This window comes from Xenopus laevis, chromosome 8L (genome assembly GCF_017654675.1).
Source record: "Xenopus laevis strain J_2021 chromosome 8L, Xenopus_laevis_v10.1, whole genome shotgun sequence".
Lineage (NCBI taxonomy): Eukaryota > Metazoa > Chordata > Amphibia > Anura > Pipidae > Xenopus > Xenopus laevis.
Window position 1 is genome coordinate 70,293,051 of NC_054385.1, and position 19,855 is coordinate 70,312,905.

The window sequence follows — 19,855 nt, forward strand, 5'->3', positions numbered from 1 at the left end:
AAAATTCATTTGGATTTGACTCAACAAAAAACTCATCTGTATGACCTTAGATAAAATCAATCCATTCCAAAAAATGGGAACCAGGACAAGCCACCTGTACTTGGGCCCTAGCCCTACTCTTGATATAGTCTACTAAACTTCTAAATATCTTTTAGAACATTAGGATAAAAATGAATAATAGTCTAAAAAGTAATAATCTTGGAAAAAGTGTGTTGACACACATTATGCTAATAACTGGCATACAATGCAGGTACAGTTCACACAATCGTTTGTTTGCTGCTTAGCTTATCTTGATACATATGTTTGCTTATTGTTCATTGTGAACATAGTGTTATCAACATCACACTGCATATATAACATTGTTCCACTATGTGCTGTGATATATGTTTTGGAAATTGAATGTTATTGTATTGTAACCCACCCCAAAAAAGTTTTGCAGTACTCCTCTCTTAATTTCCTTTCCCTGTCACAAACATGTTGCACGTTTTTATCTTTCTTTATCTTTCATAGTTTTCTTGCACTTGGCCAACAATGCCTCAAGAATCAAGGCCTGCTATCAGCTACACCCAACAGTCACTTTGCCAACTGCTTGTTTGCCCAGCTTTGTTCCAGATTCCACTCCCAGTCTGTGTTTGTGACTTAAACTAAATTCGGCATGGATGGTTGCCACATTGGCTATTGGGGTAATTTTTAGTCAAATACTATTTTCTTATCCCTATTTGTTTCTAACCAATTAAGTCAGTAGGGAACGATGTAGGAGATGGCACAATAAGCAGATTGGCCATTGAATAAAGAAGTATTATTTATACACAATTATACACAAACAATGTACTCCAAGTTGCATGTATCATTTTACATTGCAAAATAAATCTTTGGGGACAGTTGGGGACAATTTGAGCCAAGGTGCCAGCATCTGCAGCTCCATCTGCACCACTAATGATATTTGGGGTTCCATTTGCACCGTTGTAGCATAAGAGGCAGAGTGGTGAGACATAGTGAAACATAGTTCAAGCTAAATTAAAAAAAATACAAAACTGTATGGAAACAGAAGTTCTTATATTAAAGAAAATGAATGTGTAATATGTTTAACATATCACTGTTCCTGTCTGATATTCTTCCAGCAGGATTTAGGAAACTGCTGAGTTACTTAGATGGAAACCTAGCTTTGCAAAATAAATTATTGCAAACACAATTGGATGGCCCTCTCCGATAAAAATTACTTATATTATTATATCACCCCTGTGTTGTATAAGTTGCAAAGGAACAGTATCTATAGCCTCTTGAAGAAAAATTAATTTATCTCCCCTAATTATCATGTTACAACAAAGACAGTTACAGTATGACATGGGAAAATTCCCATTTGTGGGTTACTAAAAATACTTTCTGTGTAGACTTTTTAGGCACCAACCATATTTTAGTATGATTTGCCTGCACCGGGCTGGGGTACTTTTCTATGTGAACCATGCCGCCATCTCTACTGATGCCCCAGGGATCCTTTGTGCATTTCTGATCAGCCTGCGTGTGCAATAAAATAAAAATATGAACTTTAAGTTTGAAGTTCAGATTTTTACACTGCTGTGCATGCAGGCTTTTCTCGGTAGCCAAGAGTATTGTAAGAGATGGCGGCACAGTTCACAAAGAATAGTTCTCATGGCCAGTGCACTTTCCATCAAACCTAAACAAAAACCAGGGTCTAAGGTAAGCCATTATATTTACTAGGGGGGTGCCTAACATATTGACACCCCCACCCCATTTGGGTTGACCTGTGCTTTAATCACATTTATATCTCATACAGAGTCTTTCCTCTGCAACTTTGAAAAAACATGGGACATCATGCTTAATAAAGTGATATCCTGAAAAGGTTATATACGTGGAATAAGTGAAAATTCATAAAAGAGTGGATAATTGGCAAAGCCCTGCATTTTTGGAGCAATGTCATCTTCTGTGAATTGCTTTTCTGAATGTAGCTTGAAGTTCTGTAGAATGTTGGTTAAAAAAAGAAAGAGTTCCATTCGAGCCAAACCTTCCCCAAGGCAGATCCGCTTTCCTGGTTTGGAAAATGAAGATAAACATAAAGCTGTTGTCATTTTCTATAATAACTTATAATTTCTTATAAGTATAAGAAACCTTTGCTTTTACAAGACACTTAAGGTGTGACACCATATTGAATTGATACATTCTTACTGTGCTTACAAGTTGGAATCATGCAAATATCCACCTTCTTACTGTACATTGCTTGATATTTTCAATTGAAATGAAAAAATAACTTACGGAAATAATCAGAACTTGATTAGTTATCTGTAATTGCTACAGTTAATTTGTTTTTAGATTGAAAGACAAACACAGACAACAATTTCAGTTTAGTTCTCTAGTCTAATCTATACCTGTGGAAAATGGCATGAAGGCATTGCTGGTCTTGAAGTTGCCCTTGTCATCCAAGAAGTGCTGAGGATTAAACTTATTGGGAGTAGCAAATTGTTTAGGATCTCGCAGAGCAGTACAGATCATGGGGTAGACATCAGTACCCTAAACACAAAAAACATGGAAAACAATGTTAAAAATCTAACTTAAAACTTGTTAGACTATTCAGTTGCACATGTTGCATTGCTAAGCACTTTGCTAGATTTATAAATTCTTCTGTAAATGGCACATCCCAAACACAAAAAACAAGTGTGTTATTTTTTACCTGACTAAGGGGTCGAAAAAGTGAATGTTATTTATAGCATGCCTTAAAAATGTTATCACTTTATTTTCAGAATTAATGATTGATTCACTAAAAGTTGACTTGTCTAACTTAAAAAGTGATATTATTACGTTCATTTTAGCTGAATTGTGTGTGGTATTTTATAGCATGCGTTATTTTGTGCGATATTTTAAGGCATTTGATATTGTCACAAGTTATTAGTGCAATCTATAGCATCTAAGATTTTCGGGATGCCACTGGCAGATTAGAAGTCTCTTATTATAGTATTCTAGTCATTCCTTTCACGGGGAAACTTAATATAATTCCATGACACAGAACGTAGTGCATTCTGGATCTGCCCAAGGTATCAGGGAAATGTGGCTGTAGGTAAGTCTCCAGTTCCTCATAAAGGTCTTTAAATGCTGCCCTACAGCTCCTCACTACATCTTCCTCTATTAATCCATCTGATGTTGTTTAGTAACGCCTACTCCTGGGAGCTGTTAAATTTCACAGTAATTATCGCACTATTTTATGGTTTTATTGCTTAAAAGATGTTAGTGAATAGTGCGTTAGGATTTATTCTATTCTATAAATATCACAATGCGATTAGAATACCGTTGTGCAGAAATGTAGAATTAACGCTTGTGATATGTCTATTAACACATGTGAAAATACTTTGATGAATCGTTCCTTAAATACCGCGTCTTAAATACCGCACAAAACTGTGCGTTAAGGAATATCGACCTTTTGTGACTCAGCCCCTAAAGATCATATCAGTGTCCCTCTTTTTAATGCTGGTGCATTTCTATCAGTGATTGTTTTATAAGATGCTGAACACTGGAAACTAAAGGGAGGAATGTGATACAACGTTGCTTTGAATCATGGGTTTACAAGGGCAGGGACCTTATACTTGTTCCTACTTGAGCTGCTTTTACAAGCATGCATTGTATTAACAAGGATTACATTTTAAACCTGCATTAAAAGGGTAGTTTTGCTGATTTTATAAATGGAACAAAGTCTACCAGCAGAGATGTTTACAGCCCTACAGTAGTGATCTATACCATCAAATTTGTGCATACAAGTACATGGTGGAAGTGACAGATACCCAACTCTGGCAATTTTCAGCACAGCTTTGTCTGTTACGACAAAACATCCATGCACAAGATTGTGTGCGTTTTTATGCACAAAGTGCAATTTCTCTGAATTGATTTTTGCATTTTGGGATAATATGTTGATTTGTTTGGCCATCTTTGGGGTACATTTCTTTCTTGACCTTAGCATCAAGCAGTGGAAAAACTTTAGCAATTTGCATTTTTATGCATTGCATTATGTATGGGTCCTCAAAGAAGAATGGAAATGTGTCATTGTCAAGGAATTGTAAATCAGCTGGAAAGAGCAATGTATTAATATTTGAAGACTGGATGAGACCTAGACAAACACAATGAGGTACAAAAATATCACATAGGCCTGATCAGAATTAAAACCAGGACATCAGCAACGCAAAGTAGCCATGCTGACTATTGCAAAATCATGTTGTCATCAGCCAAAAAATTTTAATATGTTAATACAGTACATTACACTTGCACAACAAAGCCCTTGCAGGCCTTTGTATTAGAAACTTTGAGCCAGATGCAATTCAGTGAGAAAAAGTTATCTCATGGTTTATCAGGTAAAAACTCAATTCAAGGAGGAAAAAAGTTTCTCCAAAGTCAGTTCCATTTTTTCCCCATAGACTTCAATAGAGTTTTCACATGATAAATAGCAAGATAAGTTTTTCTGAATTTAATTGTATCTCAAATTGCATGTCGTCCATGAGTTTTCACATGATAAACCATGAGATAACTTTTTCTCACTGAATTAAATCTGTCCCTTTATAATGTAATGAATAAATATTCTTCCACTTGCCCTGTAAAGTAAATATTTAAAAAAAACAAAAAACTTTTCAAACCTCCCACCTTGGGAATTGTGTAGCCTCTGAGTTGTGTGTCTTTCATTACTGAATGTGGAAGACTCATAGGGATTACATCACTAACTCTCTGTATTTCATGGATCACAGCATCTGTGTAAGGCATCTTGCTCTTATCCTCCATAGTTGGGCAACGCCCTTGTCCAATCACGCGGTCTATTTCCTCATGCAGCTTTACTGTAAAATATTGAGTAGGCTTAATAGGACAAGTAACATTTAAATGTTAAATCTATTTGTCCAGCATCTGCTTATACATTATTTCTAGGCAGAAACAGTAAGAAATATATATAATATATAAGAAAGGCTTTTATCCTTTGTGTAGAGGTGTGCAGGGAACTATGACATTTGGGGGCAGTTTTATCAAAATGTGAGGTTAGAGCGTAATAAATAAAAACTCACCCATGTTCTAATCATTCCTATGGGATTTTTAGAATTGTATTTATCAATGGGTGAAAGTTAGAACTCACCATATGATAAATATGGTTATAAAATTTTAGGGATGCACCGAATCCACTATTTTGGATTCAGCCGAACCCCCGAATCCTTCATGAAAGATTCGGCTGAATACCGAACCAAATCCGAACCCTAATTTGCATATGCTAATTAGGGGTGGGAAGGGGAAAACATTTTTTACCTTGTTTTCTGACAAAAAGTCACGCAATTTCCCTCCCGCCCCTAATTTGCATATGAAAATTCGGATTCGGTTCGGCTGGGCAGAAGGATTCGGCCGAATCCGAATCCTGCTGAAAAAGACCGAATCCTGGCCAAATCCCGAACCAAATCCTGGATTCGGTGCATCCCTATAAAATTTCCATAGGAATGAATAGAATGTTGGTTTGATTTCTAAACTCTCATTTTGATAAATCTGCCCCATGATCTCTTGGGTATCACTAAACCTGCACCCCTGGCTTGTGCTTGGGGTTTTATAAAAATTGCACCTATGCAGGTTTTTTCTTTTTTAAGAGTGCCAGATCTTAAAGCCTATTACCCATGTACACTAACACCAAAAGCATCACCTAACAAAGACGGGCTAAATCTTGGACTCATCAGCAGTGGCGTAACTTTGGAAGCCCAAGCCCCGGCGCACATACTGCAAACCCCCTCGGTCCCCCTGCAGGTGCGGGTCAGCTTCCTTGATAGTTACACCACTGCTCATCAGAATAGCCAGCTTTTGAAGTGATCACAGCAGAACAAACTCTTGAGTAAACACTAGACAAGGTGTTTGTCTAAAATATCACTCCAAGTAGCTGAAGTGTACACAAATCATTTGCACATGTTGACTGTTTAGCTTTGATTTTAAGGTGATTGGGCAGGTATGGTTTCCCTTTAACTTTGTTTTGTTGCATTAATATAGATTTCCTGTTACATAACCCATTCAGCTCTGCTTCCAGAAATCTTCTCTGGTAAAGTGGACACTTTCTTATAATTTCACAATTATAAATTTCGTAATAGTTGTTGATAGCCTTGATATCAATCAGTCTTCGGTTATGTAGAATAGTGATACTTATTTACTTGTCATCTGATCTCCTTGATGTTTTAGGTTTGTCAGACTTTATAAGATCGGAGGTCTTCCCTGTTTCTTTTTGCTGCTTGTGGTGAACTTTGTTTAGAGAAACATTTATTTTAACTTTATCCTAATGTGATCTGACATGATATCTGCTTTTCATTGCAGACATCTGCGTGTCTTGGAGAGTGCCATCAAGAGCCGCAATCTTTAGATTTCAGGGCTTTCAAACTGGCAAGCTCTCAGAACGGTTCACAAACGATGGGCACAAGCAGTGCTGGCATCAACATGAAGCTTTCTATGTGCTTGGTCAGTAAGACGCAAGGATACTTGGTGAATTGACAGCAAGATGGCAGCATAGCGCTATTCAAGAAAGTGTAAAATTTATGAAAAGACAAAAGGTTGGGATGTGTTCAACACCCACAGATTAAAACAAGCACTTTTTTAAACTGTAAGGGTTTGGAGTAATCTAATGTTATTTAAAACTCAATTATCAATAACATTTACTGCTATGCTTCTTTTTCTCATTATCCTTCTTGTTTACCTTCTATTTCAGGATGTATCAGTAGTATAAGAAATCCATGTCTTAAGGTTGTACTAACTGTCTCTGTCCCAGCAAAGAAGAGGTTCATAATAGTGCATATCAAATTCTTCCTGTGGAATTTGGTCATAGGATTTTCCTTCTCCTGTAAAAAAAGGTTATCTCATTGAAATATATTTTTTATAATACTATGTACTGAAATGCCTAATTTCTTTTTATGAGAAGGTGAGCAGGAACCTCGACTCTAAGATGGCATTGGATGTGATTTACTTAGACTTTGCTAAAGCATTTGATACAGTGCCACACAGAAGGTTACTGGTTTAATGAAAGAATGTTGGTCTGGAACATAGTATTTGTACTTGGATAGAGAACTGGCTAAAAGATAGACTACAACAAGTGGTGGTAAATGGAACATTTTCTAATTGAATAGTGTTGTTAGAATACTGCAGGGGTCTGTACTTAGTCCTTTGCTTTTCAACTTGTTTATTAATGACCTGGAGGTGGGCATTGAAAGTACTGTTTCTATTTTTGCTGATGATACTAAATTGTGCAGAACTATAGGTTCCATGCAGGATGCTGCCACTTTGCAGAGTTATTTGACTAGATTAAAAACTGGCAGCAAACTGGAAAATGAGGTTTCTTATGCACTTTGGCAGAAATAACATAAATGCAAGTTATACTCTAAATTGCAGTGTGTTGTAAGTTTCCTTAAATGAGAAGGATCTAGGGGTTTTTGTAGTTGTCTAATTTCAGACAGTGTCATTCTGTGGCTACTAAAACAAATAAAAGTAACGCTTTTATAAAAAAAAAAACGGCACTAACTCAAGGGATGAAAACATAATTTTGCCTCTTTATAGGTCCCTGGTAAGGCCTCATCTGGAGAATGCAGTGCAGTTTTGGGCTTTAGACCTTGGATATAATTAAGCTGGGGCAAGTGCAAATATGTTCAACTAAACTGGTTAGGAATGGAAGATTTAAATTATGAATGTAGACTGTCATGGTTGGGGTTGTTTTCTCTGGAAAAAAGGCATTTGCGAGGGGACATGATTCCACTTTACAAGTACATTAGAGGACATTATAGACAAATGGCAGGGGACCTTTTTACCCATAAAGTGGATCACCGTACCAGAGGCCACCTCTTTAGACTAGAAGAAAAGAACTTTCATGTGAAGCAGCGTAGGGGGTTCTTCACAGTCAGGACAGTGAGGTTGTGGAATGCCCTGTGGATTCAAGCTTTTTGCAGCTTCATGGCCTAATAAATCTCGAAAAATTCTATTTTTTTTGTATCCCAGAAAATTGTAGTTTTTACTAAAACTTCCCCTGAAAACTCAAATGTTTTAGGGAAAAACTCGATCTTTGATAAATAACCGCCTAAAACTCATACAGTATGTCATTGGTGCATGCAAAACTGTTGGTGACACTTTTTTTTCTTCTAAATAATGCAGTGTTCACTTAAATATCTTTTTTAAAAACATGCATATCAGGTTTCTGATTTGGTTCGGCATTCAGCCTAATCTTTTGCAGAAGATTTGATATTTGTCAAAAGGGAATTATGGAATTGGTGTATCCCTACTTTTTTTTATATTTCTTTTAATAAAGGATGTAGCTTAAAACATTTGTCTTTCTCATATTGTAATACCTGCTGCATTTGGATGAGGAAACTGTCAATGAAGTTTCTTGGTGAGTTGGGATCCAACGTCTTCTCATTCTCGTTCACTCTTTGTAAAATGAAATCATTAACTCTATTCAATTCATGTAATACTCTCCTGTGAGGGCCTGGAATATGCTTCATTATAATCGGCAACATGGTCATCAGCTGAATTAGGTAGGGACACAAAAATGGTTTATGTTCTTTCTTTGCTGTTCAAGTTATGATATAGGTGCATGTTTCTGAAAACAATATATGTATATGTATAATGTGTAGTATCTACCTGACCCCAGGAGGAACTTGTATCTTCAAATACAGCTTGAAACATATACAGCAGTTCATGGAAATCTTTGTTGGAGTATTCATACCGTTTTCCGAAAACAACAGAGCAGATAACATTGGACACACATTGGACTAAGAGTTTGGCTGGGTCAAAAGATTTTTCTGTAAAAACGAAAGTTTGATACTGATACTGATACATAAGGAAACTGATTGACCAGATTTATGTGTAAAGATTTAGAAGCATAAGAGCATATGCAAGGTATATACTGTAGAACATGTTGCTATAAACACCCAAATAAGCATAATTAGGTCTAATTAATCATCTTATATAGTTTATTTTTCCTATAAAGTAGGTATAGTAGCAATATAGGTGAATAGAACAAATTGTATAGTTTTGCTCAAAAAAATAGGCCCTTAACTATACACAATCATTTAACTGTAAAAAAATAGTACATTTCACAATAGCACAATTCACATTTTTCTTCTTAATTATGTGAAACCTTTTTTCAGGGATTCAGTCTAGTATTGAATCGAATCAGAATCCTTCCACAGTGCCATGAATGCAGAGGTGCCAGCGGAAAAACCCAATGCGCACGTCTACACGTGTGCTGATTTTTTTCAATTAGATTGGGTTCGGTTTTGATTTATCCAGGTTCTTGGATTCCATCAAATCCGAAACTTGTTAAAAATAGCTTGGATTCAGCCGAATCTTGAACCAAATCCGGGATTCGGTGCATCCCTAATCTTGAATAATGGGGAAACAAGTTCATATCAATAAATGTGGTGTCTATAGAAAGTCCAGATGTGGATTGTTGCTGCTGTGTGTATTTGTCAGTTTACATATATGTGTTTGTATATGGATAATGGGATAGAAAGAAGGGTTGCAGTTGTTTTTCCTTGAATTTAAATGAATTTCTGATGGAACCAGTTTATCTCATACAGGGAGCTCAGAGACATATGCAGTGAGCTGGAGCTTCACTTGGAGTCATTGGAATTTGGATGGTTTGAGAAAAGTTTATTATGAATAAGGTAAATGAAAAGGTTCACTTTTGTAGCTATTGGGCTCTTAAAACTTACTTTTAGTATTAAATTTAACTACCTTCGGTATTACCTAAGTAACTCTGTAAAATTTTGACACTTTTTACCTTTCTTGTTTTACATTTGACTTATGAGATTAAGAATACTACCTGGATGCTAGGCCCAATGATTCCTGCAATCTGAGAGCATCTCCCCATTCAACTTCCAATCTATTTATGTCACTAGCAACCACGGCAGTCCATAGTCTATTTCACTATTGTTCTAGCCTGGGATGTTCTGCAAGGATTTTGCTATGCAGTGGTTTTTGATTTGCTCTTGAATTCTTATTTTAAATTTTTAGGAACAATATCCTGCCATTTTGGGGGTGCTGACATGAAGGTGTTCAGGGAAACTGCATCATATTTACCATGATTTCCCACCTGGACAACTCAATGTCAGCATGGACCATCCCTTTGTCAGTAGTTTCTAGAAGCCTGTCACTAGACGTTGGATAGAGGGTGGGATTGGGCTTTTTCAGTTTTCGGATATGGTTCTTTTGATGAGAGCGAGTAGGACAAGGATATACCCAATGAATTCTGATGAGATGTCCCGGAAAAGAAAATAATGGTAAGTAAGATTTAATTTTTTGTAACTCTGCTTGCACATTCTACTTTGTCTATAGATACCCAATAGATAGCATAGCTAGCCTTTCCTCTATAATGTCTCTTCCAAACCTCAGATCAAATGTAATTTTCTGTTTAAGTCCTTTAAGGATAACATGATAAAAAGGAATTCAGTCATGATTTTTATGGCGTAGTTTTTTTAAGCAAAATTACACTTTGCACATTTCAAATAATGAATTCTTTTATTTAAAATGTGTTTCTTTAACAAATAAAGAATACAATTTTTAACCTTCTCCAGACTTAAGGTAACCTGCTTTTTGGATTTTTTTTTTTTGCATTACTCTGTAATAGGCAAAATTAAGCAAATACATCTTTTGATGTTAGAGTGCCACATGCAATATTGCATTTATTCCTTTCATATCATATAAAAGTCAGGGAAATGTCATATTCTTTTTTATGAGATATTGAAAATAACTTCCAGTGTTGCTTTTTTTGGTCTTCACTAAGCCAACAGAAAGCTAGACAATTAATAATAATAACAGGCAATGTATGTTTCAAATGTAATAGCGATATATCTTTAGGTAAATTGATTTGAATATACTATTCTGGTTTACGCATGGTATCTATATCAGTGAATCTCTGGTTATACAGTTGATTGATATAATAATCTAATGAGACCTGCCTATGCATATCCAAAGTAAAATGAAAATAGGCCAACCTTTGTATGACTTAATCTCTTCCACTAGGAACTGCGCTTCTTCTTGTATCCTTTCTTCTATGCCCTTCTTTCCCATACCAAAGTTCCTAAGTGTTGTAAGTGAGAAGCGTCGCAGTTGCTTCCATTCTTCTCCATTAGTGAAAGCTTCCCCTGAGACAAATATTTACCAGGTGTTAGATTTGAAATTTGGAATTGAATCTATATTGCTTATAGAAAAAATATCAAATGGTTATTCCTTTAGGGTATATAACATACAATGGCGCTCCAAAGGCTAATTTAAAATGTTTTTATTGAATTTTTCAACACTTTTGAAGGTTATACTACAAATGTGACAAGCTTTTTATAACTTTAATAATGCGCAAAGTATCTATTCAAGATGATTAAAATGAACAAGGCATTATTTTATTTGCCACCCTTTTCCTGTACTTTGAATTCAGTTACCAACGTGTATAGAAATAGAAACATATGCTCAGATTAGATGCCCCATATACAGATGAATGAAGTCTTTTCCTGGGACTGTTATACAAAGAACTATATACCCCCGGAAACTTACCATATCCTTGAAAATATTGATCCCAAGAAGGTATTTTCCCACGACCACTGAATTCTTCTGCTTGGTCGTTTAAGGCTTCTTTTATTGACTGGTAATCACACAGGATTATAACAGGACTGGGGCCAAAGTAGAGGGTGTATACAGGGCCATATTTCTTTCTAAGCTATTGAAAAGTGAAGACATTTGATATTTAAGATATACAGGCAAAGCTTAAAAACAAACAATACAACATTTAAATACATGAAAATATTTTGTAATCTCAGCCAAAAAAAACACAAATATCATATTACAGTGCACTTTTGGAGTAATTCAAAATGACATCTGTGGTCACTTCCTTTGTCACTGAAAAGAACAATGTGGGCTCAAATTTACACTAAGAAAAGAGAAATACTGTGCCAAAAGCATAACATCATTGTACAAATGTAAATGACAAAGAGAGGAAATATAAAGATATAGGGTTCACATATTATTCTGGGGAAAGGTGCAAAGTGCAAGAAACAGGTGAAGAGCAAGCCATTTGCTCAAATACAGTACCACGTGTCCTAATGTGCAATGTGTTGTGCTCACCAGATTGAGATCAAAACTCATTGGATATAAAGGTATGTCTCTCCCAGAATGCTCTATTAACAGAGCCTCTATTAATATAGGCTGTGTTCCTTTGCCTGAAAAGCCAATACAGGTGTTGAAATTATTTAAACATTATTTAATCCATCTGTGAAAGAGGGGTGGGACTGGGTGTGTACCTGTTTGTTTCCTGTTACTTGCACATGGCAGTGGGCACCATAATCCATCCAGTCATAGGCGGAACAGGAATTTACAAGTGAATAAATTAGCCTTGCTTCCCCCCTGCCACCATCTTTTTTTCTTCCTGCACTCCCCCTAACTAAGTGCCAGCATGGTGCCATCTCCTGCGCTCAGGGGTGCTTCGCCAATGAGGCGAGTTGAGGCTGTCGCCTCATGTGGCAGCACCCCACTAGGTGCCAGGGGCAGCAAAAATGCTGCTCCTGGTACTTTAAGAGCGAATTTCCGGGGGAGGGGGGGCAGCAGCAACTGCTGCTGCCTCAGGCGGCAGAGGGCTCAGGATCGCCCCTGCCTGCGCTGAAGCTCCGGGACCGAGCTTAAAGGCTTATATGAGTCTCAGGAGGGACTGCAAGTCTATGGCCATCCATTGGCGATCAGCGTAGTAAGCCGCAAAGCCTGAAAAACGGCACATGCGCAATAAACTGCTGCAAGACTGTTGCTTACAAAAAGGTCATGCACATGCGCGAAGATTTTAAAAACGCGCCAAATTGGATTATACGCGGTTGTCTGCTAAACAGTGTCTCCCTCTCCTAGTTGCTGCCAAACAGCCGGAATACTCAGAGATGTGTCAGTTCCTTAATAAAAACATTTCTTCTTCAGAAGTTCTCCAGTCAGAGAAGAACAAAGGAGCAAATCCAGTAGAAATGAATGAACCATATGTGGACATGCAGCATTGCCAGATAAAAGATTATGTAAAAAATGCCTGGATGAAGCTGCTGGGGTCAACTCTAAACAGTTTTCAGATCTGATGGACTGGATGAAGAAATCATTCAACAACTCTATGTCCAATATGGTTTCTCAGGTCACAGATAAAGTCCGAAGCAACCTGAACTCAGAACATAGCAGCGCTAATGACAGCAATAGCTTCAGACAAAGAGATACTGTCTGCTCAGTATCAGTAGGTGAAATTTCAGAATCTGATCCAGAAGAGGCAGAATCAGATCTCTAGATTTGGTGGAACCACTTATTAAAGCTATAAGAAAGACAATAGATTTAAGAGATTAATCTACACCAGCTAACAAAGGCAACAAAATGTTCAAATCGTCAGCCAAGAAAAACCATCTATTTCCATTACACGAGGTACTGTAATTAAGAAAACCATGGAAACTGAGTGGGAAACGCCAGATAAGAAAGTTGCTCTTTCTAGGAAATTTAAGAAAATGTTCCCCTTTTCAGATGAAGACGCAAAAACTTGGGATAACATACCCAAAGTAGATGCATCCATCACCAGGGTTGCCAGAAGAACCACGCTACCTGTAGACGAGGGGGTCTCTCAAAGACACAATGAAAAGAAGACAAGATGCAACTTTAAAGAAATCATATCTCCTTAATGGGGCCATTTGCAAGGCAGAGGTAGCAAATACCACAACTAGAGCTAGAGCAAACAAAATTTGGATTAATGAGCAGTCAGCCAGAGCAATGGGACTGGCAGTAGCAGTTAGGAGGTCCCTTTTTGCTAAGACACTGGAATGCAGACTCACAATCCAAGCATAACTTATGCTCTATACCCTTCAAAGGGTATTTATTGTTTGGAGCCAAGCTGGATCAAATCATCTCCAAAGCCTCTGCAGGAAAATCGGCTTTTCTACCTCAGGAAAGGAGAGACAAAAAATATAACTACAAGAACCAGCGTAGCTCCTTTTGAGATGCAAGGCAATATAAACCAGGGAAATACAACCCTAGGCAATGGAAAACAAGAAGCCAGAATTCCCAAGCCCTACAGGGATTCAAAAGAGAGCCCAAAATTGTAAGAAATCATGAAGGTGCGAGAGTCCAGCTGTCTTATCTAGGAGGAAGATTGAAGAATTTCAAGGCAGTCTGGGCTTAAAATATATGAGACCAATGGGCTGTGGATACCGTATCAAAAGGATATCGACTGGAATTCTCAAAGAAACCCTGAAATTCTTTCACCTCTTCAGACAAGTCAAGGACAAAAGAAGCTTCAAAACATCTCAAGCTTATAATATAAGATTTACTACAAAACAGAGTGATCTCAAAAGTCCATCCAGGCCAAAGATATACAGGAATCTACTCCGACCTCTTCCGGCGAAGAAAGATAAATGGAGAATACAGAGTTATTCTAATCTGAACATACATACATTCAGAATGGAAACTCTAAGATCAATTTCTTCAGCTCTATCCATAGGAGACTGGATGATAAAGCTTGATTTAAAAGACGACTATTTACACATACCGATATTGAAGGCTCACAGAAGATTCCAGTCGATGGAAACTTTGGTGATGAATCATCTGAGGGTAGTAAGGAATTACTTGGAGCAATTAGGTTGGAAGATAAACGAGGAGAAATCCATGCTTATTCCCAGCCAGAGATTAGAATATCTAGGCACAATTCTGCACACCAAAAGGATGCTATTGAGTCTTTCAGATGTAAGAATGATAGATATAATTTCTCAAATATATCAACTCATACTTCACCCCATCACAACAGCAAAGATTTGCCAGAAAATACTGGGGAAAATGATCTCCACCATAGACTGCGTCAGATGGTCACAACTACACTCCAGAATTCTCCAGTTTGATTTCCTGTCCCAATGGAACAGGAATCAAGGGGCTCAGGACCAACTCATCTACTTGGGGAAAGAAACACTGAAGAGCCTAACTTGGTGGACTCAAGCAGAGAAACTGTCTGTTCCAGTGCCCTTGATGATAGACTCTTGGATCACAATTACCACAGATGCAAGCAGTACAGGATGGGGAGCTCATCTGGGAGAACACAAAGTCCAAGGTTGGTGGCTCAAAGAAGAGAGCCAGAAGTCATCCAATTGGAGGGAGCTAAAGCGATCCACCTGAGTCTTTTAGCCTTCAGCCCTCTCATATCAATGAAAGCAGTTATAATCAAATCGGACAATACAACAGCGGTCACATACCTCATGAAACAAGGAAGTACAAGATGTTGGAATCTCTTATCATTGACCATAATTATACTTTCTTGGGCAGAGAAAATCTACTGACCCTGAAAGCAATTCATATTCCAGGGAAGAACAACGAGATTGCAGACAAACTAAGCAGGTCTCCCCCAATGGAAGGAGAAAGGGGACTAAACACTCAGTTATTCAAAACAATCTGGAGAAAATGGGGTCCTTTCAAGATGGATCTGATGGTATCCAGGCTCAACACCAAAATGCATGCCTTTTGCTCCTGGAAGAAAGACCCAAAGGCAACTTTGGTGGATGCCTTCTCAATAACTTGAAGCTGGGGACCGTTGTACATATTTCCTCCACTAGTACTGGTCCCGAAAGTTATCAAGAAAATACTGGAAGATCAAGTAGATGTAGTCCTGATTGCTCCCTGGTGGCGAGACGAGTATGGTTCCCTCAACTTCTCAGGCTGGCCAAAGGGAATTACTGGAGACTGCCAAAGAGACAGGATCTCCTCATTCAGCATAAACAAATGCACCCCCAACCAGAAAAACTTGCACTAACGGCTTGGCGATTGAAGGTGAGAAATTGAAATCTTTAGGCCTTTAAGAGGGTTCAATTACTACTCTATTAGAGGCCAAAAAACACTCCACAATGGAAAAATATTACAAAACCTGGGAAAAATTTTCGGATTGGTGCTCCAACAGAAATATGTCTCCCATGCAGAACTTGGAAATACAAATAGTGGAATTCTTACAAAGTGGAGTGGAATTGAGGTTGAGCAACTCTACCCTCAAAGGCCAGATTACGGCCATTTCTCACTTCTCAGGCATCAACTGGAGCTCCAAACCACTAATCAAAAGATTTGTTCAAGCTCTTAAAAAAACAAGACCCTTGTCCAAAGTCAAGGTTCCCCCAAGGGATTTAAGCCTCGTTTTGAAAGCCCTAGCAGAGACTCCTTTTGAACCCCTTGACAAAGTACCTCTCAAAATGGTCAATATCAAGCTGACGTTTCTTCTTGCTATCACTTCGGTGAGAAGAGTAAGCGAAATTCACCCTCTATCGGCTGAAACAAACAAAATTACCTTTGGTCATGACAAAGTGATCCTAAGGACACTGGATGAGTTCACCCCGAAGGTGGTATCCAAGTTCTACATGTCTCAAGACATCATACCACCTACATTTTTCGACAACCCTAGTTCCATAGAGGAAGAGAGATGGCATTCTCTAGATGTAGTCAGATGTCTCAAAATCTACCTTGACAGAACCAAAGAGATCAGAAAATCCAACTCCTTACTGATAATCACGCAAGGTACCAGAATGGGAAATCGACCTACCAAAATCATAGTGGCTAATTGGATAAAAGAATGCATCAGAATGGCATATTCCCACCAGTCCCACACAGTACCCTCTCAGGTTAAGGCACATTCAACCAGTGGTATAGCGGCTTCCTGGGCACTCCGGGCCCAGGTAACTTCAGAAGATATCTGCAAGGCAGCAGTATGGATTTCGTGGGACACCTTTATCAAACACTACAAATTTGATGTTTACTCAAAAAACCTTTCCAATTTTGGTTCTGCGGTTCTTAACTGTGCATTAAATAAGTAAACTTTTTGCATATCCCACCCATGTCTTGGCTCCTTTTGTACATGCCTATGGTGCCCACTGCCATGTGTAAGTAACAGGAAAACAGAAAATCAATACATACTTACTGAGATTTTCATTTCCTGTACTGGAACATGGCAGTGGGCAAGGCTTCCCAACCCTCGGTAAGGGGGAGTTAAGAAATCAAAAAGATGGTGGCAGGGGGGAATGGAGGCTAATTAATTCACTTGTAAGTTCCTGTTCCGCCTACGACGGGAGGGATTAACCCTATGGTGCCCACTGCCATGCTCCAGTACAGGAAACGAAAATCTCGGTAAGTATGTATTGATTTTCTGTTGTCTAGGAAGTAGGGGAGGAAGTGGTGCAGCTGAGAGAGCAGTGGAAAAACACCAGACTGTGAGACTCATTTAAAGGGGTTGTTCACTTTTGTGTTAATTTTTAGAATGACGTAGAGAGTGATATTCTGAGACAATTTGCATTTGCTTTTCATTTTTTATTATTTGTGGTTTTTCAGATATTTAACTTTTAATACGGCAGCAGCTCTCCAGTTTGCAGTTTTATCAATCTGATTGCTAGGGTCCATGTTACCCTAGCAACCATGCATTGATTTGAAAAAGAGACTGGAATATGCATAGGAGAGGCCTGAATAGAAAGATGAGTAATAATAACAATACATTTGTAGCCTTACGGAGCATTTGTTTTTTAGATGGGGTCAGTGACCCCCCATTTGAAAGATGGAAAGTATCAGAAAGAAAAGGCAAATAATTAAAAAACTATAAAAAATAAATGATGAAGACCAATTGAAAAGTTCTTAGAAATGGCCATTTTATAACATACCAAATGTTAACTGTAAGGTAAACCACATCTTTAACAATGCTGGGCAAAATATGCACCTGAGCATTAACCCATGGCAACAAATGTTTGTTTTAAAGCAGCTACTTTTAAAATGTTTTTCAATTATTAGTTGCTCTGTGCTACAGCCAAGGACAAATGGATTGAAGTCAATGGTCTTGTAATCAAAGAGCATTTTTTCTCACTTTTTTCATTCGACATTTTTCCTCTGTTCTTTTTTTTTTTTTTACCTTATGTCAGACAAAAAATGTATTCATCCTACGCACTGATGATAGGCAAAGAAAAGATATTTGACCATATCGGTTCTACCTGAGAGCCCTGTGGTGTTTAAGTCTACCTGTTGTGCCATAGCTCTTACTACCTCCAAGCTTTTCCAGTTATACTTCAGGGATTCTGAAGTTTTATTAATGGACCAAGAGTTAGCTAACGGCCACTTTCCATATTACAACAAAATATTCTGTCCCTTTCTTTCTAACTTTGTTAGGTAACCTTTGTATAATTGTTTTAGTTCTCTTTGCAATGTTACCTATTTCCCTCTATTTTTTTGGTGAGGGCATTTCATACTTGACAAATAATGCTTGTACATTATTTTTTTATCTGTTTTTCCTTTTTTAATTGCCCATTTACATCACTGGCCCATCCACTTATTTCATTGCCCAATTCCCCTAAACCAGTCCACGCAACTAGTGCATTCTATTCTATTTATTTTTAAAAGGTGGCCATTATTGCCATTATTTTATATTACAAGGCTATTTGAACTACAAATGACTTTTGATGCTGACTTTCCAACTCCTTTGGAACAGACTGGAAATTACTGTAAGGATCCCACTACTAGTTTTGCTACATTTCTGCAAAAATATACCATCCAATGTCCCCTTTAAGCCAGTGATCCCTAACCAGTGGCTCAAACCCTTTTCGATGGTGCTCCCAATGACCTCAATACAGGTGCTTATTTTTGAATAACTGGCTTGGAGGCAAGTTTTGGTTGCATAAAAAAGTTAAACAGAGCTTCCTGTAGGTTGACAGTTCACATAGGGGCCACCAAGTGACCAATCACAGTATTTATTTGGCACCCCCAGGAACATTTTTCATACTTGCGTTGCTCCCTGACTCCTTTTACATCTGAATGATGCTCATGAGTGAAAAAGGTTGGAAACCCCTGCTCTAAGCCATGGCATATGTGCACAGAGGCAGATTAACCTCCACTCCAGCCCTGGATTGTGCCCTACCCCCTCCACTTCCTTCTCCCCATCAAAGCTTTGACTGGTGGGCCCACAGGGCCTGCAGCCTCAAGGACCCCCCCACACCATCCCCCGGCCCCCCAGCTGCAGAGCCCCCTCTCCCTCCATCCCAGCTGCAATCTACACCCCCCCTTGTGCACCCAGACGCTTACCTTTTCCTGCTCGCCACTGCCAGGGTCAGGGAGGGAGGTAAGCAGCGGCAGTGCAGGGAGTGGGTCTGCGCAGGTGGGGCCAACGGGGTTTTTTACCCTGTATACCATAAACAACTAACAGCATGGTTACATAACTATAATATGCATTTTAGTTGGTTTTACTCTCCTCTATTAGATAACTGACCTCTAGTAATGATTTTACCATCTCTCCCCTCTTGATCTGCAGAACATTTCCAAACAGAGGGATAGGCGTGGGTCCTGGAGGGAGGTTACTGTTTCTATACATTTTGGTCCAGGTAGAATAGATTAACATGCAGGAGATGAGCAGAGTTAGCAGCAAGGTCCACAACCATGCTGTATCCATCTTCTACAGATATTGCTTTGCAAGCCTGTAGTTTGTGGCTCCGGACATATTTATATCTATTTGCGATCAGTGGCTGCAGTCCAAACAATTGCTGACCTATTTTACAGTACATTTACCTCGTAGATGCAGCCAATGTTAATTGTAAATTGGCAAAAGCTCATGTCAAGGTGAGGTTAAAAAAATAGGAACAATTTTCTTGCAGGCTATAATTTAAATTGTAAAACTCTTCAGTACAGTACTTCTCCAACCATAAAACTAGCCTTGCTTGTATTCTGGATCCCTTGATACTTCTACATCTTCTAAAGCAATGCTGTCCAACTGGCAACCCCCCCTTGTCTGGCCCCCAATATGAAAGTTTGTCTGCTTACCTTGTGTAAGATTTAAAAGGTATCAGAACAGAGATTAACTGGCCCCTGTATTGTTTAC

The 19,855-nt window shown here is 38.3% G+C and overlaps 1 protein-coding gene across 1 annotated transcript; it reads right to left on the reverse strand.

Annotated features, from left to right (window-relative positions):
• Positions 1-784: 784 nt before the first annotated feature.
• Positions 785-19,436, reverse strand: cyp2a6.8.L (cytochrome P450 family 2 subfamily A member 6 gene 8 L homeolog). The gene is given in 9 exon segments (NM_001091780.1): positions 785-2,047; positions 2,385-2,526; positions 4,639-4,826; positions 6,698-6,839; positions 8,334-8,510; positions 8,626-8,786; positions 10,983-11,132; positions 11,536-11,698; positions 19,250-19,436. Coding segments are annotated over 9 exon segments (1,488 nt in total). The 5' UTR covers positions 19,430-19,436; the 3' UTR covers positions 785-1,862.
• Positions 19,437-19,855: the final 419 nt, after the last annotated feature.